Consider the following 25,753-nt stretch of genomic DNA (forward strand, 5'->3'; position numbering starts at 1 on the left):
GTAGTTGTGAGCCTGTTGTTGGGCTCCGTTGGCCATCAGCCCCAGCCATCATGGCCAAAGAGCAGAGATGGTGGGAGCTGTATTCCAGCAACACGCGAAAGGCCACAGGTTCCGCTCCACTACGGTTCTTCGGGTGCTTTTTTCTTGCTCTTCTGGCCCCAATTTGCTCTGCTCTGCTCTGCCCTTTCAATGTTTTGAATGCCAGTGGCAGAATTCCCACCATTGTCCCAGAGCACTGGAACATCCACTCTCCGTGGTTCCCAGCCAGAAAATCCTGGAGGATGGGAGCTTTCCATTCATCTTGCAAGTCTTGATTTCTCCCACCCCTTCTTTTCTTATTTCATAGACATCCTGCTGAATCCTTCAGTACTTTTATTTAATCATTTCACTTAGGAGAATTCATTATTTCACTTGTCAGTTGCATGATTCTGGGGCTGGAAGCTTAAAAGAGCCCCGATCCAGCCGGGGAAGAAGCAAACACAGGAGCTGATTCGGGGCAGAGGAATAGGGCATGCTGGGATTTTCAGAAGGGTCACACAAAGTGTCGGGATTCCTGGGCACTCTTCCGCTGCCCTAAAGGACGAAAGGTCAGCCATGGACAGCTTTTGCAAAAGCACAGGCCTCCTCCTTCACAGCTGCAGCTCATTAGTCCAGTGCTCCTGCGGCATAAAAGGAAGGAAATGGATTAACGTGCAAGGAACAACATGGCAGAGTGGAACAGGTGGGGCTTATGCCAGAGGTGATGTGACCAAATAAAGGAGGGAGAATTTAAGTAGCATAGGCAGGAGATTACCGTATTTTTCGCTCTATAACACGCAGTTTTTTCCTCCTAGAAAGTAAGGGGAAATGTCTGTGCGTGTTATGGAGCGAATGCCTACGGATGGCAGGGGAATCCGCTGCAGTTGTGAGCAGTCCGTGGCTCTCTTTGAAACTGCAAAGCGGGTGTAAGCGGCTCCTGTCAGCGAGCGGAGCCGGGGAGGAGGGAAAAAAGCAGAGCGGCGCTGGCTGTTTTAAAACAACCCGTGCTCTCTGTCCCTCTCTCCCCACTGAGCTGCTAAGTAGCAGCAAAACGTTTCAGCCAGCCTAGCCGAGGAGGGAAAAAAGCAGAGCGACGCTGGCTGTTTTAAAACAACCCGTGCTCTCTGTCCCTCTCTCCTCACTGAGCTGCTACGTAGCAGCAAAACGTTTCAGCCAGCCTAGCCGAGGAGGGAAAAAAGCAGAGCGACGCTGGCTGTTTTAAAACAACCCGTGCTCTCTGTCCCTCTCTCCTCACTGAGCTACTACGTAGCAGCAAAACGTTTCAGCCAGCCTAGCCGAGGAGGGAAAAAAGCAGAGCGGCGCTGGCTGCTTAAAAACAACCCCGTGCTCTCTGTCCCTGCCTGCAGTTTTTTGCTGTCCGATTTTGGATCAGCCACTGTAGGGGCTGTGTGTGTGTGAGTGTGTGCTTGAGCTATCGTTCTCCTCCTCCTGCTTCCTGTTCTCTCTCACAGCGCCCCAGCGCTCTCCTGCGACTTTAGGGTTGATACTGTGTGTGTGTGTGTGTGATCGTTCTCCTTCTCTTGCTTCCCACTCCCAGCCCCTACGCTCTCCTGCGACTATAGGATTGATACTGTGTGTTTGTGTGTGTGTGAGAGAGAGGGGGGGGATCGTTCTCCTTCTCTTGCTTCCCACTCCCAGCGCCCCTGCCTCTCCTGTGACTTTAGGATTGATACTCCGTGTGTCTGTGTGTGTGAGAGGGATTGTTCTCCTCCTCCTGCTTCCTGTTCACTCCCCCAGCGCCCCTGCGACTTTAGGGCGACTTTAGCATGGATCCACATGGATCCTCAGGATTTTTGCATTGGGCTACCCCAAACTCACCGTCAGATCACATGTCTGTGGCCACAGCATGAACCACAAAAATCATACATCCACTGTTTTGTTTAGAATATTTTTTTCTTGTTTTCCTCCTTTAAAAACTACATGCGTGTTATGGTCTGGTGCGTGTTATAGAGCGAAAAATACGGTAACTTGATTGGAAGGAAAGGGAGCTGGTTGGAGGAAAAAGGCTTATACGGGAAAGGGATGGGCTTGTACATCTATCTTAGGGTTTCCATATAGCCGGAATTTCCCGGACATAACTGGAATACTGCAGTCGGAAGCAGTGTCTGGGGGGGAATCGCTAAAATGCCTGGTAAAATCTGGACATATGGCGACCCACAGCAGTGTCGTTCTTGGAGATTTTCCTTAAAAATAGCGGACCCTTTAAAATGTCCAGATTTTTAACTGTTTGAAATATGGCAACCCTAATCTATCTGCTTGAACACAATATAGTTTCCAGCACAAACTAGTCAAATATAGAAATAGCACCTAGAGGCCTTTACCTGGGAGGAGGTGGGATCAGCTTCTAGGTTGCCGTAACAGCCTTTATGGTGACGAACCAGGTCCCCCCAGAGCACAAGATTCTTGCAGCTGGGGGAAAGGGGGAGAAAGCAGGATTTTCTCAGTGTGGTAGCTGGAGCAGGATAGGGCAGGCTCAGGGCCAGCATTTCAAATTCTGTCAGCTTGCTCCAACCTCTTTTTAATTCTGCCGGTGCGCAAGAGGAGTTGCTTACCCCGGGCACTGCCCTTCGATTGGCAGGAAGTGAAGTGGCTCTTTCGCTAGGAAAGCCCGAGACAAACAAGTCATATGAGCAGCCATGGTGCAGCCAGGGTGGAAGCAGTGCAAGGGGATGTCATTGTCACCGTCCTGCAGGGGGAAAAAGAAATCCAAAACACAGTCTTCAACTCCTTCTAGCTTAATCCCTACTCCAATAAGAGACACAGGAGGAAACAGCACCAATTTCTGTCCCATAAAGGCATACAGCAATGGCTGTTTTCCCCCCTACTGTCAGAGGCAGGGTCCTCTGGGTATCACCTGCAGGGAATCACCAGGGAGGAGAGTAGTGATGCTGCACTCAGGCCCTGCTTTTCGGCTTCCCAGAGGCATCTGGTTGTGAGAACAGGACTGGACCTTTGGCTTAATCTAGTAGGGCTTTTGCATTCTCCGACAGACTTCCAAGTTCCTATTGCCCCAAATTCAAATCTCCCCCAGATTATTTCAAAAATCTGGCAAGGGACACTCATTCCATAGATCTCACCTCTCAAACCATCCAGGAATGCCGGCTTCCAGCCCTCATTCCCTGCCCCACTCACTCCAATCCATTCTCCTGCTAAAGGAGAGGCGGGGAACCTTTTCGGCCCTGATCTTTCTCTGTCCCCCTACCCCTGCGGCCCAACTTTGACAGGTGTCAGGAGCTGGAGTCAGGGGCGTGCCAGCAATAGAACATCTGGTGTCAATGAAGTTAACTCTTTATTCAAAAAAACCCCAAACAATGCAGGCCTAGTGATCACAGCAACTCTTCCCAGTAGGTCTTGCCTCAAGGAGGCAATTGCGAGGACTGAAGGTCCCTGCCTCCCCACCACTCTCTAAGGCTTTGACCGCAGGGCCTTCCCCAGGAACCTGAGGCTCCTTGGTCGTCTCTCTTTGCTCCACCCTCTTCATTCCTCTCCATGTTCTGGGAGACCAGAAGAAAGTGGGAGACTCCCTGGCTTCTTCAGCAGCCTCCCCCCACTCCCCTCTGTTTCTGTGTCTGGACTGCTCTCTGCCACAGCCTCTTCCTGCTCACCAAGCCTTGTTCCCTCTTCAGCTTCCGACATCTCCCAGTCTGCTCCCTCTTCTCCCTCTGACCACTCACAGTCATCGCACCACCACTCCCCGGGCTCTGAGCCTTCTTCCCTTCCCCAACTAATGCCACTCCTCTGCATCCAGCCAGTCCATGAAGACAGGTGGGTAGGATACCAAATACCCTAGACCCAGCATTACCTGGAATTTTTTCAGACAGATGCTGCAGCGTTTTGGAGTAGCCACATTCACCTCTGGAGCCTTCACCCCCTTGGTCTTGACAGCTCGGACCTGCCCAAAAGCCACCGGCATGTGTAGCGGAGGTTCCAGGCCTGCAGGGAAGTCCCTGCAATATTCCTGCTTGAGCCAGCGGATGGTGAGGGGCAGACGGCACCAAGGAGCAGTTTGGAGCATGTGGGCTAAGACACGCAGGTGGAAGTCAAACTGGCGCTCCCGCGAAGTGCGGCGGGTCACGTGAGTGAGGCGGCGGGAGGAGTGCGGATGCTGCCAAGCCCACTCAAACTGCGTGGGGGAGAGAGGAAATCAAAGGAGATTGCTTAGGTGTGTGTGGGACTAGCAGTTGTGGGGAAATGAACCCCACTGCTAAAAAGGAAAAGGAAGATGAGCATAAATTGAGAAGAGCCTTACCCGCAGAGCAGCCACATCAGAAGGGAAACCGTGGATGATCAGCACCATGTCCCTGCAAGGAGAAAGGAAGGAAAATTTGATTTCCCAGCATGCACAGCCTAGAAGTCTAGTTCCCAGTATGCACTGAAGTCTCCTCAGAATGGTTGACCTAGAAATTGGGCATACTTAGATGGAAGACATAGACAGAAAAGGGAAATTTGAAAGTCATAGCTCAGTAGTAGAATATGTGCTTTACAGGCAGAAAATCCCAAGTTCAGTTTCTGATATGTCGAGTTAAGGCTGGCCAGGGAAAGCCCCCCTCCATTCACTAAGTATAAACCCTGGAGAGGTGCGGCCAGTCAGTGGTCGACAACTACTGAGCTGAATAGGCCAAAGGTCTGACTTGGAATAACCATAGCTGTCAACTTTTCCCTGTTTTTAAGGGACATTCCCTTATTCCGAATAGGATTCATCGCAAGAAAAGGGAAAAGTTGACAGCTATGGGAATAACACGGCTGCTATGCATTACCAAGGACCACGGCCACTCGTCTTCCAAGCTCCACCGCGTCGCTTCCCGCCGTTGTGCTGATTGATGCGTCGCTCGGGATTGACAGTGAAGCCGACGTAGACTCGGCCATGGTAACGAGGGTTGGTGCAGTACAGAAGGTAGACCCCAAAGAAGTTGCACACTTCCACCACCATGGCGGCCGCCGAGGGCTCAGGCACGTCCAAGGAGACCTACAAGGAAGGAGAAAGCAAGCACTAGGCGAAGAGTCCCGCTCTCTTCTTCCGGTATCTGTTGTTCCTCTCTCACCTCAGCCCTTCCTTTGCTCCGACGCCTTCCCGTTTTCCACGCCGCTCAGCATAGGGCTGCCGCCTCTTCTCCTGGCAGGGCTCCTTTTCAAGAGATACGTGCAGGGCAGAAATCCAGCATCACTGCCTCTCCATGGAGGGGAGACTTGGACATGTTGGGCTGCTGCTTGTCAACACAGTTCTTGGAGGAAGAGCGGCCCGGCGAGGGTTCTTTATTGCCATAGAGGGGAGAGCTGCACCTATTGAACCTCTGCCTGCCATGCAGCGCTACCGGAATATAGCTCTTGCTTTCGCATTTCCCATCATGCCCTGCGCCTTTCAAACAGAGGCCCCTCCCTTTCCCATCATGCTCCGCCTGAGCCTATCCGCAGTTTCCCATCATGCCCCGCACACCACTTTTCTGTCCCCATCTCGGTCCGCTTGCTACCCGTCAACCTTCAACCTTAGCTCCGGCTAACCGTTTCTTTTGACTTCGGCCTCGTTTGCATTCTATTGGCTGCGGCGAAGACATGCCCCGCCCACGTGGGCAACCTCCCGCGAGAGGAGCGGGTGACGTCACGGGGTGTGCAGGGAGATAGACTTATTAAGAAAATCTTTAAGAGATCTAATCGGAACTAGTGTCAAAGAGTAGCCGAAAACATTTTTTTAAAGTCTATAATTCTACCTAAAGGCGCTTTTTCTTCATTTTCATCTTTAAGCTGTTTAACAGGGTTGTACTAAGATATATCTTTGTTTACATTTGAGAATATGGCTTGCAACAATTACAAAAAAAATAATAAACACTCAGATAAACGTTTCTGAATATTTTAACGAAGCGGTGTCAAACATGGAGGCGGTTTTATATGTCTCTAGTTCATTCCTCTGCACATCTACACAGAAGTAAGCCCCGATTAGTTCAATGCGTCTTAGTCACAGGCATAGGATTGCAGCCTAAGCCTGCGATAGGCTCAAGGTGATGTCACTCTAGTCCTTATTTCTTCTCTTTGGTAAAGTAATAATAATGATAATGATAATAATATCGATATATACTTTGCATTCAAATTTAGAAGAGAAAGTTAATTCAATTCCCCCCCTCAAAAGACTGCGGCGGTGGGGCAGCTCTACTTTATTCTTTCTCTACGGTAAAATAAATTACGCGGAAGTGATGCAGGCACGCACGACTTTAGGTCGATGTGATTGGTTAGAGGAGACCAGGGGCGGATGTGACGTGTGCCATAGGCGGAAGTGGGGCGTTTGGGGGTTCTCTTTCATCTCGGGCGCTTCCCTGGGCAGGATGGAGGCGTCTGGCGCTCTCAGCGTGGAGGCCTTGCGGGAGCGGCTGCTCCAGGGGCTCGAGGCCGAGCATGTGGTAAGCGGGGCAGCCCCCCAGGGACCTTTGACCCGCCCCTCTTTCTCTGAAAAAGAAGCCGCCGCTTCCTTTGTTGGAAGAGCCAGTCTGTCTCCGTTCCCTGCGTGGCTCCTGGACGCTCTTTATTCTCTCACAGCGCCAGCCTGGTCCGGGTTTGCTCGGAAGGAAGGGCTGCTGTGTTTAGTGAGCTTACTCCGAGGAAAGTGTGCACAGAAATATAGCCTCACACTAGTTAGGTGTCAGCTGCAAATCTTGGCAATTAAAATATTGGGAGCTCAACTGAGGAGTGCAAGGAAAGAGATAAGTAATGCATCTGATAGATATTAAATTTTGACTATCACCTATATTCTAGGACCCGTGGGACGCCTTTTAGCATTGTCATAAGCGTGTCTGCTATTCCTAAGTGTTTTCCACTGAGCTTGCTGGGATTTACTTTCTATAATTGTACCTAGGATTGCACCCTTGACCAGGGTGGTTCTGTAGTAAGATTAATAGAAGTGGGTGTACCCTTCTTAGTAGGGAGTCGACCGTCACTGTTTCTGTTGTGCGGCTTGGTACGCATTATGCACACACCTTGGTACTTGGCTTGGCTTGCTTTGTATTTTCACGACACACAGGTCGTGAAATGAATTTGCGGAGGGGTGGGGGGTGGCCTGCGTTGACTCCTCTTCTAAACTCTGTATAATCAACCTTTTCCTCATCCCATTACACAAGGAGGTGGAAGACACAACCCCTGGACGCTGTGCCACAAGCTTCAAAGTCCTGGTAGTTTCCCCACGATTCCGAGGAAAAGCCCTGTTGCAGCGGCATCGGTAAGTAGAGAGAGAATGAATTAGAATAGCTAGGGGGACTCTCTTCTCCTCTCACTGGTTGGCAGTGTCTCTTTAAAGACTCAGATTCTTGAGTCAAAAGACTCCGAAATAAAGTATTCTTTGTATCTCTCACCCGCTCTTGTCAGTGCTTCAGCTTCATGTGCTGTTCCTTACCCAGCAACTTCTCCCTTCCATGATTGTTTCATTCTTGCATTTACTTACATTTCTATCCCACCATTGCTACAGGGACCTCAAGGTGGATCACATGCCCCCTGCCTGATTTTACCTTCACAACAGCCATGTGAAGGAGGGTTAGGCTGAGAGTGACTGGCCCAAGGTCATTCCGTGAGCTTCATGGCACAGCAGATGTTTGAATCTGGGTCTTCTCCTAGTCCAGTGATGGCCAAACTTGGTCCTCCAGCTGTTTTTGGACTACAACTCCCATCACCCCTAGCTAACAGAACTAGTGGTCAGGGATGATGGGAATTGTAGTTCCAAAACAACTGGAGGACCAAGTTTGGCCATCACTGGACTAGTCCAACACTGTTAGCTCTTACACCAGGCTCATTAGACCCCTGTCTAAATTACTTAACACACTGCACTTTTACAAAATTCCATTGCGTTCACAATTAATTATGTATATCTCAAAAACACACTCACTGACATTTTCTGTATCCTTGGAATTTATTAAATTGATGTTCTGATTTTTCATTAATGTGATCAAAGTGTCTAAATCAATGCTGCCTATAGTTTAATTATGTTAAACCAAATAGCACTTTATAAATATGCAAGACTCAGGAAATGTTTTACAAACTTTGTCCATAAAAACATGGTCAGTGATTATTTTCTGGAAAACTTGGAATCAATAAAATGCCTTAAGTAGAGCGGGCTCTTATCCGGAGTTAGCCATTTGAGTTGTATTTAATAAACAAAACTAAATATGCATGTCATGTTAGGCTTACATGTGGTATAATTGTCTCTTTCAAAAGCACTTAAATGATTGTGTGTATTATTGATCCCCCCCCCCAGTGTTGCTTGAATGTTTTATTCAAACAGACTGAAAGCTTTACGTGTAAATTTTATTTATTGGAGTACGTGTAAATGTTCAGACATAACAATTCAATAGCATAGACTTCCCTTACATTGTTTAATTTTTAGGGGTGGGGGAAATGAAGGCACTGAAAACTAACATACTAACAGCCCAAAGTGCTGCATATTAGATACAGATGTTTCATTGTATAGTGGTATGAAAAAGTTAATTACGACTTTGAAGCCAACCAATTTGACTGGTATTGTACGGATTCCCCACATTACTAATCACATCTGCAGCCATTCATTTTTGGAAATGTCAAAAATTTTCACAGAGAAGAGTGGAGAAACAGTTTCCGCACCACACCATTGACTTCTTGAATTAATCGGTTTGATTGTGTGCGTTGGAAGTTGTTGCTGGTAGCTAAAAATGGCCAGAGTGGTATTTTAAAAAATTACATTACTAAGATGCAGTCTAGAAGCAAGAATGCCCTTGGATTTTTGCCTATTTCCATCTCCTCTCCCCACCTTCCCTAGGCTGGTCAATGAAGTCTTAGTGGAGGAGTTGAAGCACATTCATGCCTTTGAGCAGAGAACGCTAACGCCAGAGCAGTGGGCGAAAGAACAAGAAGCTAAGTGAGAGAGGAGCTCCTCTGCCCTGGGAAAGAAGGCGGCGGCAGCCCAGAGACCAAAACAAACCCCCAAGGGAATGGGAGAGGCAGCTGTGGAGCAAACATATGCAGGCGTGGGACCCACCCAGCTCTCCCCAGTGGGAATACTAGGAGGACTTGGAAGAGCATGTAGCAGAAAATAAAATGTAAAACCAGTTTCCTTGTGTGTTATATTAATCATTCCTACCTGTTGGACTCTGCTCTGAGCATCGCTGAAGCCAAATTATCCAAACAAGGATAGGGAACCTGTGACCCTCCAGGTGTTGCTGGATTACAAATCCCATCATCCCTGACCATTGGACATTCTGGCAGGAGCTGATGGGAGTTGGAGTTCAGCAACATGGAGGCTCATAGGTTTTCCACTCCTGCTTTGACAATACCTTCCCATCCTGCGGGTTTCAGATTTTTGGGAGGGGGGAAGAAGGGGGGGCAAAGGGAATGGGGCACCAAGTAATTTTTTCCCTTTACCTATAGGTGAAAAGGTTCCAGCTACATTTTTTTTAGTAAGTGTGCAAACTAACACTTTGTTTTTGTTGGTAGGAGATCATTGCTTGATCTCTTCTCTTTCTCTCCCACCCACCTGCCATTGATTGTTAAAAGAAGTCTTGGCCCTTAAAGAAGCGGTAAATGAGGTGGGATTGTTCTTGCAAATATAGAGGAAGATTTTAAAGTCCCAGGAGATAGAAGGGACCTCAAGGGTCATCTAGTCCAACCCCCTGCAATGCAGGGATCTTTTGCTCAACCTCACAACCCTGAGATGAAGAGTCTCATGCTCTACTGACTGAGCTAGGGAGACAGAGAGAGGAGGGCAGCTGGGTGTAAAACAGTGGTTCCCAAACTTTCCCAACCACTTGAAAATTGCTGAGGCTCTTGGCGGACCACTTAATGAAATCTCCACCTGTTGTAGCAATTGTAATGTGTTGTGCTAGGGACTGCAGTTTGGGAACCCCTCTTATGCTGCCCTCTAGTGGTTAAACAAAACAGCTGTAGAAATACGGCTTGGTGTGACTGGCTACTGTATGTACTCCTATGACAAAAAATGGGAATAGTAGGGTTTTGATTGTGTTTGCTGTCCTCTGGGTGCTTAAAAGATGAGCTTGTATTATCTGATTGCATTCTGGACTGAGGGGACGGGGAGGTCAGGCCGCTTGGTATTATTAATTTCTAGCCTACCTTTCTGGAGGAGGTCTCTGTGATGTTTAAGAAGAGGTTAAAGATAAGTACTAGGCAAACCCCACTAGTACTGCCGCACAATACAAGAAAACTTGATTGATCGTCGTGAGTTTTGACTAATATTCATATAAACTTGCATATGACAATACTTCTAAAGAAACAAGCGTACTTTATTAGGTAATGCACACTTGCGGTTGTTGCAGCATACATCTTAAAAAGATATTTCCCTTCTCACACATAGGAGGGAATGTGTCTTCTAAGAGAGCCCTTGCTACCTGCTTTTTAAAAAGAAGTACTTACTCACCCCGTCCCCTGCAAGTTGCTGGCCAAGAGAAACGTACCCCGGCCTAGTTAACCAAAATGTTCAACTGATTGTCAGTGAAACATTGCAGCCCTGGTTAAAACGTGAGACAAAACCCCTGCAGGAAGATGGTCCTACAGCACTTCTACAAAAATCCTGAAGGTGGGTAAAGTTTTCTCAGGGGAGGCAGCAACATGGAGGCGGTGCCATGCATCTAATCTGGGAGCTGGGAGGCAATGTGGAGGAGGACGCCAGCAGGTCGTGGGGCAGAGGCGACTGGCGTGCAAGAACTTGGCAAGAGGGTGAGCTTAGTGCTGCCCAGGCAGAATCAAGGCAGCAGGTGGAACCTGGCTAGTCAAAAGCAAAGCCCATTTGGAGCTGGCAGGCTGACTTTCTGCCCTGAGTTTGGGGGTGGGTGGTGCTTAATAATGCCCTGAGGATCCACCCATTTAAAAAACTGAAGGGTTTAAAAAAGACCAATGAAACAAAGTCCAGTATGACCGATGGAGAACAGCTATTGGTTGGGTGGCAGTGGAAGGGCGGGTGCTATTTCTTCACAATCTGCTCCAGCTCTGAGATGCGCCGTTCCTGTTCTGAGACAGTGGCTTGAAGCCGCTTCAGGTCCTCCGAGAGCTGCTCCAGAGCTGGACTCTGTGGGAAAACACAAGGCAAGCTTCAGTTCTGACCCACAGCAACCGGTTCTTCCAGCTCTGACTCTGCCCCTTATTCTGATGACCCTCGGGCCCAGACCCACTGGCCCAGTTCTGGTGGCGGCCCATAATCTAGATCCTGGGCTCTCTCCCCTTCTTACCCCTGGCGCTGTCCCTTCGTGGGAATGTTGGCTTCTTTTGGGCCCTTGAAGGAGGGTTTGGTTGACCTTGAACTCTCTGGTCTTCTGGGGCGTGTAGCCGTCCTTGAGGGAGATGAGAATGGGGCTGGCGTTCTTCCCCGACAGCCACTCTTGGGAGGTCAGGGCAGCATCTGGGCCAGCCGTGTCAGGATACAGGTCCTCTTGGAACAAGTCTGACTGCAGAGAAGGCACACAAAGACACAGGCTGAACAGAAGGGGCCGATAGATCTAAAAGGGACCTCCCACTCTGTTAATGGGGAAAGAGCAGCAGTTCCTCTCCCTCAGGGGGACGACTCCTGGGCCTCGGTCCACCCTTCTGTCAAGGATTTCCTGAAAAGGTCCCTTCAAACTTCATTTATTTTTATTTATTTCATGGCATTTACATACCGCTTGAAAGAAAAGGAAAAAAAAACCCCAAAGTGGTTTATGAAAAGTTGAGAACAACAAATCCAAACTCAAATGGCAAGAGGGTAAAATGGATGCCTCAATTACATAGAACAAGGCTAGAGAATTATTTAGGGGCCACATTCCCTTCTGGGAAGCCTTTGAAGAGCCACATGTTAGAGGGGGGAGGGGTCAGAGACAAAAGTGGGTGGAGCAATAAATGCAAATTTTGCCTTTAAACAGAAGTTGAGTTTCTGCAAAGACACACTGTGGATCTCCCCATCCTCCACGATTTACAGAACCCGGGAATCTCAGCTTACCTTCCGAGGCACAGTCATTGCAATGGGTTCACATTTCCTCTCGTGGAGCTTGTAAAACCTGGGAGAGGCAAGAAACACTTCTAGTAAGGATAAGCCTTGGAGGGGAGGGAGGCAAATGCCCCTAAACTAAAGCCAAAGAATCCGAGATGTTTTGTTTTTGCCTTGATCAGGGAGGCAGGGCGGTGCAGTGGTTAGAAAAGCATTGACCCAACATGGTACTGGCTGGGCTGATGGGAGTTGTAGTCCTAAACATCTGGAGGGCGGGCGGATTGGTGTTTCAGACCAGGACTAGCAAAATGGGGGTTCAAATCGCCACCCAACTATGAAGCTCACCGGGCCCGTTACTATTTCTTAGTCCAGGAATGGATAACCTGTGTCCCTGTGGATGTTACTGGACTCCAGCTCCCATCAGCCCCAAGCCAGCATGGCCGATGGGCAGGGGTGATGGGAGTGGCAGTCCATCAACAAATAGAAGCCAACGGGGCAGCTAAGTTTACCTGGCAGGGGTGTTGGGAGGATAAAATGAGGCAGGAGGAAAGGGACCGGGCATGCCCTCCTTTGGGTGCAGGGTGGGAAGGGGAAGAAACATGAAAGCGTTCACAAAATACCTGGCAATCTCACACTTGCTGACATCCAAGCCTCGCTTGGGCATCCAGCCTCCTCCTCGCTGCGACTCCTTGGAGGTGAACATGGATAAGTAGTGCACAAAGGGCGCCTCTCCCGTGAGCTCAAAGTAACGGATGCTGCTGTCTCCCTGCAACAATGCAGGTAAATACAAGGGTTTGATTCATCCTCGTCATTCCAGAGCTTTCCCAAGTGTAAAAACCCCTTTTCCTCACTGTGAGCTGAGACGCACTTCTAACAATTCCAGTGAAGGATGCGAAATTCTGCTCTCTCTTCAGAAGAAGTTTCTGTTCCCCTCGTCCTCTCTTGAAATGTCAGTTTCAAGCTCCCCCCTGCTCTCTTCCCTCAGATCACCACAACCCCCTCGATTAGCATCACAGAAATCGTGAACAGCTCCTCCGGAGTTCTGCTTCTAAAAACCGTCAGCCCCATCCATCCAGGACTCACCTTGCCGGTCAGGTAAACCACGTTGGTGTCTGGATCATAGTAAGGCAGAAGGACTCCGCTGCTTGTGTCTAGCTCCTGGAGGGTTAAAGGCTCCTCAGGTTTTCTCTGCAGAGTAAAAGTGATATAGCAAGTTAAATTTAAGTGGGTGGGACTGAGAGTCCAATGAGGAAGAGAGACTAGAAATCCCAAGTTGAAGGCAATTCTGCTTATGCAGGAGAAGCATATATTTTCATGTGGTAGGTATCCCCATCGCAGGAAGAAGGGGTTCTTGAACCACAAAACATGGGGTTTTATCCAGCAAGGCTCTACTCACTGAGATTAAGGGACATAGGTTAGCCACCTGTATTGACTTCGGTAGGCCTACACTGAGGAGGACTAGATTGGAGATGGTTGCAGGCTCATAGCACAGTAGCCAAGAGACTCCGGGCTTTTTCCCAGCCAGAACTCAGTTCCAGCACCTCTCAGGTGGGTGCCATTGCCATTATAAGAGAATAAGCATTCATGATGGACTTTTTGGACCTGACCGGAAGGATCCACGAACAGAAAGAGGAGGAGTACCAAGAAGAATGGAAGAAATTTAAGGATTATTGAGTAAAATATTCTAAGATAATATAAGTAGCACTATTTGTGAATACCAAATTGGCTTAGGAGTTAAATGTTTTAAATTGCATAATACTATGGATAGAAATGAATATGATAAGAAAGAAAGATGTTAATTGACTAAGTTAATTTCATTGGAAATTAGTATTGGACAACTGCTACAATGAGTCATGTGGAAACTCAGCTAGAGGGATTTGAGGAAGTCATCTAACAATGGTAACAAAAATGGGATTATAATAGTTAGGATTAATGTTTGTATGTTTTTTATATTGTAATGTTTTTTTCTTTTGTTGTTGTTTATGTTTGTTATAAATTTGGAAAATCAATAAAAAAATTGAAAGAAAGAAAGAAAAGAGGATAAGCATTCATGGTGAGTTCCGGCACCTCTTTTTCCAGAAAAATAGCACTGAAGAGACTGAACTCTGAATTAGGAGACCACATCTCCAGCAGAGGAAGGCAGTTTTAGGTGAGCAGCCTCAGGAACAACACTCAGTCTGTAATGTGGGCATAACAGCTGGTCTGTTTTACAGAGATTTTTGTCAGAACCGCTGACAAAATTAAGGGGAACTACATGCTTCATGAGCAAACAAAAGTGGAAAATAAATGCTACGTTATTCAAAAATCTTGTTCAAAAGAAAGTTAATGAGCAATAACTAGAGTACCTGTGATAACACACGCAATTCCCCCAATCGTGTGTGTGTGTATGTGTATGTGTGTACCTGAGTGCTAATTTGTCACTGCATCTGTAGGGACTGACGTCAACGAAAGCTTAAAGACTGTTAGTGGCCTTAAGGTGCCACAAGACACCTCGTCGTTTTCACTGCAACAAACCAACATGCCTACTACTCTTTTGGAATCTGAAATGTGTACTACTTGTCTTTCAAAAGGTTTTCTTTGTTTAATTATGTAGAGGAGGAGGGCACAGGTGCCCCAACAATATATATCCTTTTATTAGCAAGCCTCCCTTGAAGTAGGGGTGGGTTTCCCCTTCTCCATTACGGCAACGAAAGGTACATATCCTGACAATCGGAGAGGACAACCCTCCTTTCTTCTCACCAGGTCCCACAGCGCCACTTGACGCTCACTCATGCGGCTGAAGCCCGTTGTGAAGAGCTTTCCATCGTTCACAGTAATCGCCCGGACAGGACGTGAGCCCTCGTGGGGGCGGGGCAGCTCCTGTGGTGGGAAGAAGAGGCAGGAGGAAGCATCAGAGACAGCCAAGACTTTAGCCACAGCTATTCCAGGTAGGCTCCGCCCACACCTATAAAGTGCCACTCGCTAGGGAGACAGGCTCCATTTCCTCCCCACCATGCCTGATGGGTGTCCCTAGCTCACAGCTTTACAGATTTAGGACTCTCCAGTTAAATGGGTTGGCACCAGATACCCAATGAAGCATCTCATCCAGTTTAATCAATTTATGGTCATGGAAGATGTTGCAACAGCTGCAATCCAAGATTGTTGTTTCCCCCCCCCCCCCCTTAAAGCACGAGGCAGAGTCGTGGGTGATGTTTCTATAGGTGGCCAATAAGCTTTGACAAAGTGGAGCATTCCATGCCCACTGAGCATGCTCAGTCCTAATTACACTACCTGGGACAGGGGAGTCTTTCGGATGTATTTCCGTAAAGGTGTTTTTTTTTTTGTACTTCTGCAAACATCCACCCCCCCCCCCACTACTGCAAGCTCCCTCTTATGCATGGGTGGTGCTGTTGGAGTGGCATTGGAAAATCAAGATCACTGTAAGTATTATATATGATATTGCAGGGGGCTAGACTAGTATTGATTTACCGTATTGGCCTGAATATAAGCCTCACTTTCCCCCCAAATTCTAACCATGAAAAGTTAAAGTGCAGCTTAAATTCACGACCTTTTACGATATTGCTGCTGAAACAGACATACGGTAAAACGGAACGGGTATGAGTGCCTGCGGAATTTTAAGGGAGCGGCTTATATTTGGGGCAATATGGTATTATTATTTAGCTTGTATCGACTGTATTTGTTATCACTTCTTTTTGGAAAATTCAATAAAAAGCTGTTAACAAGAAAAAATGTATTCTGTGTGGGAGTTAAGAATGAAGCCTGCATATAAGCCAGGCTTCCTCAAACTCGTCCCTCCAGATGTTTTGAGACTACAATTCCCATCATCCCTGACCACTGGTCCTTCTAGCTAGGGATCATGGGAGGCCAAAAACATCTGGAGGGCCAAGTGTGAGGAAGCCTGATATAAGCTGTGGGACCTCTGGTTCCCAGATCAAGCAACAGGGGGGAGCTAACTTCACCTGGCCCTGCCTTGTGGGATTCTGCTGTTGGCAGATCAAATTCTGGGATGGAGGGACCCTTTAGCTTGGCTTAGGGAATTATTCACTTGGTCTTGTATACTGATCTAGATTTGCCCCTCCTGCTGCCACAGGACACAGACTTCCGCAGTTTGCAGTTCATACTTACATTGGCAACGGCGCCTCCCGCTCGTGGGTCAAACACCCGAACGCGTTTGTCCCGGCAGGCCGTGCACAACAGCGACCCGTCCTGGTTCCAGGCCGCGCTGTAGATGGCATCTGGGTGCATCTCGTCCATGGAGAGGGCCGCCTGCCCGACCCCCACGTCCCAGACCGTCACTGCATTGTCACAGCCTGCAAAAGAGAGCAAGGCCATCGATAACAAAGGACCAGCAATGGAAGGGAGAGAGGATTGCGCGCCAGCCAGATTGCGAATGCGGCGCCTCCGTGAGACCTCCATGCACCTGCCACTCATTACCTGCGCTCAGCAGGAGGTTCTGCGCCGTCGGGTGCCACGTGACAATCCCCACCCGCTTGGAGTGGCCTTCGAGGGTCACCAGAGGATCGCTCAAGGACCTCACGAGGCCGGCTTCAGGCACTGCCCAGACCTGAAAGCAAGGCACCAAAGAGAATGGAGGACATCGGGAGCAAGAGGCAACCCCCTTCCTCGCTCCCAGCCATGCCTAGCCCATACCTGCAGGGGCAGCCAGACCCATAAGCAAACCAGGAAATGGCCTATTGAGGGCTATATGTTTGCCAGTGTGTGTGTTCTGGGTGAGAAACGCCCCCTGGGGTGTCAGAGATGCTGTTAAGGCGCACTCCTTGAATTATTGCACTGCGCCATTCCCTGTGAGGTTCTGCAGGGCGCTACTCAGATCGCTATTTATTTGGGCTTGCGGGGGATGGGAATAAATCCTAATAAGGGGGACAGTCCTTCTCACCTACCAGATGAATTCTTTTCTAGGTGACCTTTGGGTTACGTTTGGGCTGTTTTCAACTTTCACTCGGGGAACAGCCACTGAAATCAATGGATCTAACTTGGTGATGGCCATTAACAGATCCATTCATTTCAATGGGTCTACTATGAGTAAAAGTTAGCTGAAGACAACCTTTTATCTCCCCCTTGAAGATCCGCCCCCTTGACTTTTGGAACCCTTTCATGGATAGTTGGCTATAAGGTAAAGGACCCCTGGATGGTTAAATCCAGTCAAAGACGATTATGGGGTTGTGGCGTTGATCTCACTTCAGGCCGAGGGAGTGTTTGTCCACAGACAGTTTTCCAGGTCATGTGGACAGCATGACTAAACTGCTTCTGGTGCAATGGAACACCATGACGGAAACGCTGTTTACCTTCCCACCGGAGCGGTACCTATTTATCTACTTGTACTGGTGTGCTTTTGAACTGCTAGGTGGGCAGGAGCAGGGACCGAGCAACGGGAACTCACCCCGTTGCGGGGATTTGAACTGCCAGCCTTCTGATCGGCCAGCCCAAGAGGCTCACTGGTTTAGACCACAGCGGCACCTGTGTCCATATAGTCAGCTATAGTGTGGCGCTGGTAATGCCAAGGTTGCAGGCTAAATCCCTGTAAGGTACAGCTACAACTTCCTGCGTTTCAGGGGGCAGACAATATGATCCTCAAGGTCCCTTTTGTGATTTTATCATTCTATGTGCTCCACCCTATTCCCTTTGTATCTGCCTGCCCATCCCATGCCTTTTCTCCCCAGCTTCCTGAGAGGAGGTAAGGCGTGGAGTGACAAAAGATAAAGGGTAATGGGACCCCTGACAGTTAAGTCCAGTTGCGAACGACTCTGGGGTTGCGGCGCTCATCTCGCTTTACAGGCCGAAGGAGCCGGCGTTTGTCTGCTTTGCAGCCATTTTTTCCGGGTCATGTGGCCAGCATGACTAAGCCACTTCTGGCAAAACCAGATCAGGGCACGGAAATGCCATTTACCTTCCCGCCGGAGCGGTACCTATTTATCTACTTGCACTGGCGTGCTTTCGAACTGCTAGGTTGGCAGGAGCTGGGACCGAGCAACGGGAGCTCACCCCGTCGCGGGATTCAAACCGCCGACCTTTTGATCAGCAAGCCTAAGGCTCAGTGGTTTAGACCACAGTGCCACCTGCCTCCCTGGAGTGACAAAGGGGAGGGTAAAAAAAACCCCTCAACCTGCACAGATTCTGTCAAACACTGCCCACCAGCGCCCGTCTGGAAGCACCCTAAGCTCCTCCCCCAACATCTCCCTCTAAGCCCCACCCACTTGTCTCCGTCCACCCTGCTCTTGGCAAATGAGCCCTGCTCCTACCTTCCCCCACCCCCATCCCTTTTCCCCATCCAGTTGCTCCCACTCACCATAACGCTGCAATCCTCAGATCCGCTGGCGATGATGTGGTCGTTGTGGGGGCACCACTCTACATCCAGCACGGGGGCTGTGTGACCCGAGACCACCGGGGCCGCCTTATCCAGGCGGCCAGTCTGCAAAAGAGGAGGGGAGAGAGGGCCAAGTGAGTTTGACTGGATCTACTTCAGGGTCAAAAAGCCAATACTTCATTTAAATCTCTTACTTATTTGCTAGCAGCTAGACTTGTGATAAGCCTGGCTTTGGGGGCAAACTTGAAAGGGGCACCCATATCTAATTGACTTAATAGAGTTTGGCAGCTGGCCCCAGTAGAGAAAGTGGCCGACAAAGAGATTGAGACATAAAAGACTCATTTACAACGGAAGGGCCCTGTTCTTCTGATTACAGAAATAATAAAAACAACCCTGAACTTTTGCAGACATCCAGATTTTCGGGGGGGGGGGTGTCCCAGGTCAGTAGTTCTCAAAGGGTGTGGCAGGAGAGGATGGCAAATGTGGCAGGAAGATTCAAGGACTATCAAAGAAACTTTTAAACAATTCGGTGATATAGTATATTCAGTAATATAGTATAGTATAGCCAGGGCCAGATTTAGGTTTGATGAGGCCCTCAGCTACTGAAGGTAATGGGGCCCTTTATCTGTCCAGCTGTCCTTTGTCAACAAATTGTCGCTGTTTTTGTGTTGAATATATGCTATATGGTAATTTATGGACCTAATAGGTATCTAATGCCATTTGCTGTATGTAGGTATTGTTTTATTTGGTTTTTTTATCTTATATTTTGGAAATGTACATCCAGTTTCCCCCCCCTTTAATTTTTTTGGGGGGCCCCAAGAGAGTGGGCTCCTAAGCTATAGCTTGTTTAGCTTATACGTAAATCCGGCACTGATTATAGCATCAAAATGATTTTTTTTGGAATATACAACCAGAAACAGTATCAACTTTGGTGCTGCTAATACAGCCGTTTGACTTCACCCTGAGAGGCACACTCCATTGTTTCTCGAGAAAGACAGGTGCCAAGAACAGCTAGGAGTTGTATTTCTCACTAATAAAAATTTCGTTGCGACACTGACAGTGTGGCCCAGAGAAAAAAAGTTGGAGAACCAATTAATTCACAAGACAGTTAAAATCCCACAAATGAACGGTGTTTATTTCCAGTGCCTCTCAATGAAACTAAAGCACTGTCTCCCCCTCTGGTTATGGGCCTGCAATAAACCACCTTACACAAACTACCTGGCAGGTACCAGCCTTCTCCACACACACACCCAACTCCATCCCTGTTATAGACATGTAGGAGATTCCACAAAACATGCAAAGGTTTGGAAATCCAGAAGCAGCTCGCCCCAACACAAGTATCTATAACGGCAAGGAAGAAGTAGGAGCCCTAGACTCCCAAGTTCCCCCAGTGCTGATTTGCCAGCATAGTTTCCCCTTCTTCCTGGCAGTTCTTGGCTGCCTCCCCTGACTTAACAGCAGGCAGAAATTGTTCTCAACTGCTTTCCAGTGTTGGCAGATGGCACAGGTTCAAGTTTCAAGCAGAGTTGGGGAGGCATTCCAGGTAAGGCCCCAACTCTGATGTAACTCATTCCAGTGGTGGCTCTCCAGTCCAGATCAGGGTTTCTCAGACTTTAGAGCCGAGATGTGGAACCCGGTGGCCCTCTTGACAACTCTGGACTACAATTCCCATCATCCCTGGCAACTTGCCATGCTGACTAGGACTGATGGGAGTTGGAGTTCAATAACACCTGGGGCAGGACCTAGGTTCCCCATCCCCTGCTTGTAGAGATGAAGCGTATTACATTATGAAGATTAAGCATATTACTTTCCTGCCATGATGCAGTGCTTGCTCCCGAATTCTGAGGGGTGAGATTTGGCCGCTGCCCAATCACTTGCCCTCTCCTTGCAGGCCAAAAGGCACACCTGTTCCTCAGAACAGGCTTCCACAAGCTGGCGCCTTCCAGACATTTTGGACCATAATTCCCATCAGTCCCAGCTGTGGAACAAACAGGCAAGGCAAGTGGAAGATGCAGTTGGATCTCCTCACTCTTGGAGCGGGACAGATGAGGACCAGGGGGGTCTGGGGGTCCACAGCAGTGGCGACCCCGGACACTGGCCCCACCCTGAAATATTATTTGCAGGAGTGCAATCCCTTTTCAAAAAGCTTAGGGGCTGACAAGACTGCTTCTCTTAAAACCTATCTTCATTTAAAGTTTTAAGGCTTTTATCTTCGGGGTTTGTTTTTTAATGGTGATAGTTTGCTGCATGTTTGCTTTTAAATGGTTTGTGGGTTTTAGCTGCATTTCATGTACAATTTCATCTGAACACTGCTTGGAGAGCTCTTTGATCAAGCACTTTATAAATCTTCTGAAGAAATAAGCTTTTTGCCCCAGGAGCCAGCTAAGAGAAGAGGCGAAGGCAGCAGGCCAAGTGCCAGTTGTCAGGCCCTGTCCGAAGTGCCAGTGGCTAACTGGGTGGCTGGATTTTTGCAACCCTCCTTGCCAAGTTCTCCTTTCTACTTCTTTGCCACCCACCCCGCTTTGATACTTCCCTTCCTTCTTCAGCTCCTTTGTGCAAAAACAGAGAGGCATTTGCCACCAATTCTCCTCCCCCCAAAACCACACAGCTCCACTTCCAGCCTGAAAGAACTGCAGAGTTGTCAACGTTTCAACCAGCCTCTGCTCCTGTGCCTTGAGTGAAAGGTTGATCTGCAGATATCACTGCCACTGTCGGCTATTTTTATCTATTCATTTAGGCACCGCTTCTTAGCAAGCTGAATCACAGCAGCAAGTGATCACGTTTATCTCCATGCTGTGAAAACCTCCGCTTCCTGGCATCAGCCTGCTATGAAATGCACAACAACAGGCCTGGCTGCCTTTAGGTGGTCCCCCTCCCCCCAATCTTTCTCTTTTAACCTATTTTCTACTCTCTTTTTTCATTATTTCTATCTCTATTTCTTCTCTCCCCCCCTTTATGTTTTTAGATAAAAGTTTTAGTTTGGTTTTTAAAAGGGGGGTATTAAGTTTTGTATTTCTCTCTATAAACCTTCATAAAATTTATTTTTTAAAAAGGATCTTGCAACCCTGGGCTACCCTTTCAAAGGTATGTGACCCACAGATTTGACCGCAGTGCTGCTTGGTGCCCATTGGGCTTAGCAGGGCAGACAGCAGGGGAGCTGACAGTAGGTGGCGCCAGAGCCAATGGCATGCAGTTCTGCCCCCAGCTTGGCTGTCAATAAGAAGGCAGACAAGTGGTGATTGGCTGAGGGCAAACTGAGAATTTGGTGAGCCCCATTCGCTCTAATGGATGATCAGCCTTATTGGGCTTAAGCTAGCCACCCACACTTGGACTCATGCCACATATCCCAATGGCTGTTCTAGATCGCCACTCCAGCCTTCTGCACATTGCAAATGCCAGCTCTGCAATCTGTCTCCCTCCCTATTGCTTCTTCTGGGACCGAGTTTCTTCTGCTTGTGACCACCAAGAGATTTGCTTGTCCCGTCCACCCAATAAATGGGCTGGAACCGCAACCTGGGTGGGAGTCCAGCAACCAAGTAAGGAACAATGGGCCAACGTCAAGGGCCACTTGCCCTGCTGGAAAGGGGATCAGCCTCACTGGGATCAGCAACGCTCACATGGCTTCCCTCTCGCACTTCCCCTCCTCCCCTCTCCCCCATTTTGTCGCTCTCAGGAGTGTGAATCCGCTCCTCGTTCCCATATCACGCTGGAGTCATGAGACACTTGTATCCTAGGGGCAAACACAAGATCGTCTCAGAGGAAAATGTGGAGGGGCAAGGAGGCCCAGCCTCAGCTTTGAGCCTCAACTTAGTGGCCAAATAAAAAATGAAGAAGCATTTTTTTGGGGGGGAGGGGTCCTTGAGTGTGTAGTGACTAGACTGAACCACACAAACCCACACACGTTGAGAAGTACAGGGGCATTGTCAGAAGCATTAACCTACCAAGACCTCAAATGTGACAAAAAGATAGAAAATGCCCCAACCAAACAGGAGGGGAAGAGAGTCACTTGTAAAACATGAGGTTTGGGGATCAGGCAAAAGCCAGACATCTAACAATGGCAATTGGTTTCACTGGAAGAACTGGAAAGGACGTGAGGCCTAGAGAAAGGCTGAATCCATCACTTGTTGGCTTCCATTTCTGGGGAATGGTGCAGAGGGGTTTTTGGGGTGGCAGTAAAGGGGAGCGAGTTAGGGGGCGCATGGAACTGGAGCACAGGCAGAGATGGAGCAGGCCGAGAGAGCTTCATTAGTTACCAAGCGCTCTCCCGATTTCCTTCCCCTCTCTGCCTGCCCCAAACCCACTTCCTCTTTCTCAAGGCCCCATTTCCGCAGCAGGTTCAAACTTCAGGCCATTTAAGGCAAAACAAAAAACCTGTCGAAAGAGATCTGTCGTTTCGGCAGTTTCACAAGTTCCCTGTCCCTCCTCCTCTGTGCGATCTTCAGAGCGCCACCCCGGAAAGACGGGGGGGGGGGGGGAGACCTCAGAGTTAAGATTCATGCATGTAGCTGTCGGCTGGCGGTGGCTGGGCTGAAAGGGGTTGAATTTTGGTGGGAGTTGAGGGCTGAGGTCCGTGGGGGTCAGGAGATTCTAGAAAGGCCATCTTTCCAGAGAGTGGCTCACATACCTTGGACAATGGCAAGACCAGGAAGGCTCCTCCGCCACTAGCTTCCACAACTATGGCCAGGAATTTGGGGTTGACGGAGCAAAAATTCCCATCCCAGGTCATCTGGGACACACGGATGTCATCGTAACACTGGTCAGCCTTGACCGGTTGTCCATAGACATGGCGGAACTTACTGGATCTCACAACTTTACGGCTCATGGTTCCTGCAAAAACAAAAACAAAGAGTTTCACTTGCACATTGTTGGGGGGCATCAAATCACAATGGTCCCAGGGTCAAATTCCTAGTCCCGTAAGCACTGGTGTCGCCAGACGCCTCAACCCAGTATTTATATCTCAGACCATATAGCAGCCTGGCAGCTAGGAAGTCTGATCTTAGCTGTGGCCCCAATGGTCTCAATCATGCCACCATTTCAAAGTCACACAGTCTGCAAGATAATTGAGGGTTGTGCATCCTAGCTCCTTGCCCTGGCAAGCTCCCCCAACCAGCAAAACCACACTTGAAGCCCCACAAACACCTCAACCAAAACAGCATTCAGATTCTGGGAAAGATCAGGAGTGGCAGGCAGTTCCACAAGCACCGTGCAGGCAGCCCTTTCGGGAGATGCCTGCACGTTTCAAATGAGAGGTATAAGCAGCCCGATCCCATGCCTGTAAGAAATAAGCTCCTGATAAGTCCATATTTGCTCCCCCAATGAGCACGATTTGGTTTGAACGGTGCCAAACTCTTTAGATTACCCAAGCAACAAAGCCAAGTTGCATGTGGGAAAGGGAAGGCAAATTTTTTTGTACCCAATGCCTTTGTCAGATCTGCATGCCATTCTTCTTCCAAGGATGATATATATGGGCTTATATTTTATCCTCACAACAATCCTGCGAGGTGGGTTTGGCTGAGGATAAAAATGTGCCCACAGTCACCGAGTTCACTTCACCGGGGGTGGGAGCATTTGAAACCAGGACTATCTGACCTAAAACCAAACACTCCATCTATGACACCATGCCTGGGCGCAGGGGACAACAGACACATCACACGCCAAGGGTTGCTAGCCAATGTGACCTGGAAAGAAAATTCTAAATACAGCAAAATCCTGAGCACAGATTAAGCCACAAGAGATTTTTCTTTTAAAAAAAATGGTTGGCTTCGCATGCTTTAAAATGGGAATAGTAAATTTTGTGACCTGCCTCACAGGGTCCTGTGAATTAGGTATTACAGGAGGAACATGCAACATGCAGCGTTTTGCACGTTGAAAAGTGCTTCAGGCATAAAATAATCAATAGAAGAGCCCCCCCCCCAGTGTTCTGCGAGCAAAAGCCCCCTCCCCAATTCACTGCCATCTCCCCCTCCCAACCGGAAGGTCCTTTCGCCCCCCAGCCCCAAACTCTCACCTGCAGCCTCTTTTGCAGATGCACCACACAATGAATTGGAGATGAAGCTGCTCTGAGCTTTTTAACAGAGCCATCGCCCTGGAACTGTCAGAGCGAGGAGGGCTGGTCTCTTAAAGGGCCAGCGCTCAGCGTGCGTCAAGCAGGGAGCTCAGAGGCTCTGCTTGTCATATCTCGCCCTACACACAAACAGACACACATACACAGAGCATCCATCTTCAGGTCTCTCTCTCTTTCTCCCCCATCTCATTTCCTCTCCGTACATATTCTTCATCCTGAACGTTACAGAGAATTGCTGATACGTTTGTGCTAAACAGAGACACGCAAACGGTTTGGAAGGGATGCCTCGTTAAACCAACTATTTGGAAAGGTTGCAGGCTGCACAGGTCTCTTCGCTCCTGCATGAAGGAACAGTTCGCCACAGCCCAGCGGCTTTTTGGTAAAATTATAATCGGATAGCATGTTAGCTGTTACCTGCTTTATCTTTCTAAAAATTTGTGCACATGCCTTTGTATACTTTGCTTCCTTGCTCACACCCATCCTTTAGTAATAAGCAAGGCTGCATCCAAGCCTTAGATTCCACAGTAGCCCAAAATGTAGAAGGTGGTACAGGAGCAGAATTCAGCTCCTTAAAAAACAATGCTTTCATTTTGAAATAAATCCCCAAATTTCTAAGCCTTGTGGCTCTGAAGGTATGTACTGTGAGTTTGTTGGCCAATTCCAGCAAACAGATCTATATCACTACAACATTGTCCCCAAGTGTCACCCGCTGAGAGCCCACGGTTTTGCAAAAAAATAAAATACTAATGTTCTTTTATGGCTGGGGGTGGTCCCCTGAATGGGCAATTCACCTAAATTCTTGGAAGACTGTAGCTGCAAATCCTACACACGCTTAACCTGCGGTAAGCGCTATTTTACACAGTGGGGCTTATTTCTGAGTAAATGTTAGCTGTTACCTGTTATGTGTGTGAGGCTATGTACACATCAGGGGCTTAAAATGCAGCGAGACCACACACACATACTTACACACTTCCAAGAAAGGGGAAGGGGGTATCTTAACCCAACAGACATGACCTCTTTGGTTTCCCCCGTGCGTGCAACCCCATATCCTCTTCACAAGGCTGTCAGCTTGTGTGCATGTGCAACAGTTCCCTCAAATGTACACACCTCAGCTTAACTGCGAAGTGAATGTGGCTTATGTTTTCAAATCAGATGGCAGCTGGTTTGAGAGAAAACGCACCAAACCAGAGTTTTTCTTAATAAACTACAGGATGCACATGAGTTCTAGCTAACGTCACATGTACTCAGCTTCAAACACTCGTGGCGGGAGCACACTGGAGATGGAGTAAACAGCAGTGTGTACACAGCCTGAGAGAGAAACATCCATTTTTGCAGCTGGAATGAGCAGACAGAGGGAAAATTAGGGGTGCATGGTTTTCTCACAGGGCGGTGGCTACCCGAGTTGCTT

At 48.5% G+C, this 25,753-nt stretch overlaps 3 protein-coding genes across 4 annotated transcripts; 1 reads left to right on the plus strand and 2 right to left on the minus strand.

Annotated features, from left to right (window-relative positions):
• Nucleotides 1-355: 355 nt before the first annotated feature.
• Nucleotides 356-5,532, minus strand: SLX1A (SLX1 homolog A, structure-specific endonuclease subunit). The gene is made up of 7 exons (XM_081168444.1): nt 5,082-5,532; nt 4,797-5,005; nt 4,289-4,340; nt 3,842-4,162; nt 2,592-2,725; nt 2,361-2,448; nt 356-659 (listed from the first exon to the last, which is right to left on the minus strand). Exons 2-7 carry the CDS (start codon nt 4,967-4,969, stop codon nt 630-632), a joined length of 798 nt encoding a protein of 265 aa, XP_081024570.1. The 5' UTR covers nt 4,970-5,005; nt 5,082-5,532; the 3' UTR covers nt 356-629.
• Nucleotides 5,533-6,271: 739 nt separating this feature from the next.
• Nucleotides 6,272-9,096, plus strand: BOLA2B (bolA family member 2B). Its single transcript, XM_081168454.1, has 3 exons — nt 6,272-6,428; nt 7,143-7,240; nt 8,807-9,096. The coding sequence occupies exons 1-3, from the start codon at nt 6,354-6,356 to the stop codon at nt 8,907-8,909; spliced, it is 276 nt and encodes a 91-aa protein (XP_081024580.1). The 5' UTR covers nt 6,272-6,353; the 3' UTR covers nt 8,910-9,096.
• A 1,166-nt stretch (nt 9,097-10,262) lies between these two features.
• CORO1A (coronin 1A) lies at nt 10,263-24,441 on the minus strand. 2 transcript variants are annotated; one of them, XM_081168424.1, is made up of 11 exons: nt 24,289-24,441; nt 22,906-23,108; nt 18,264-18,386; nt 16,391-16,520; nt 16,082-16,266; nt 14,696-14,815; nt 13,040-13,144; nt 12,577-12,722; nt 11,969-12,026; nt 11,226-11,441; nt 10,263-11,065 (listed from the first exon to the last, which is right to left on the minus strand). In XM_081168424.1, exons 2-11 carry the CDS (start codon nt 23,101-23,103, stop codon nt 10,961-10,963), a joined length of 1,386 nt encoding a protein of 461 aa, XP_081024550.1. In that variant the 5' UTR covers nt 23,104-23,108; nt 24,289-24,441; the 3' UTR covers nt 10,263-10,960. The 2 variants fall into 2 exon arrangements, with proteins under 2 accessions (XP_081024550.1, XP_081024551.1); XM_081168425.1 differs by lacking the exons at nt 22,906-23,108; nt 24,289-24,441 and adding an exon at nt 22,653-22,793.
• Between the last annotated feature and the right edge of the window lie 1,312 nt (nt 24,442-25,753).

The sequence above is a fragment of the Podarcis bocagei genome (genome assembly GCF_964188305.1).
Source record: "Podarcis bocagei genome assembly, chromosome: 13".
NCBI classification, from domain to species: domain Eukaryota; kingdom Metazoa; phylum Chordata; class Lepidosauria; order Squamata; family Lacertidae; genus Podarcis; species Podarcis bocagei.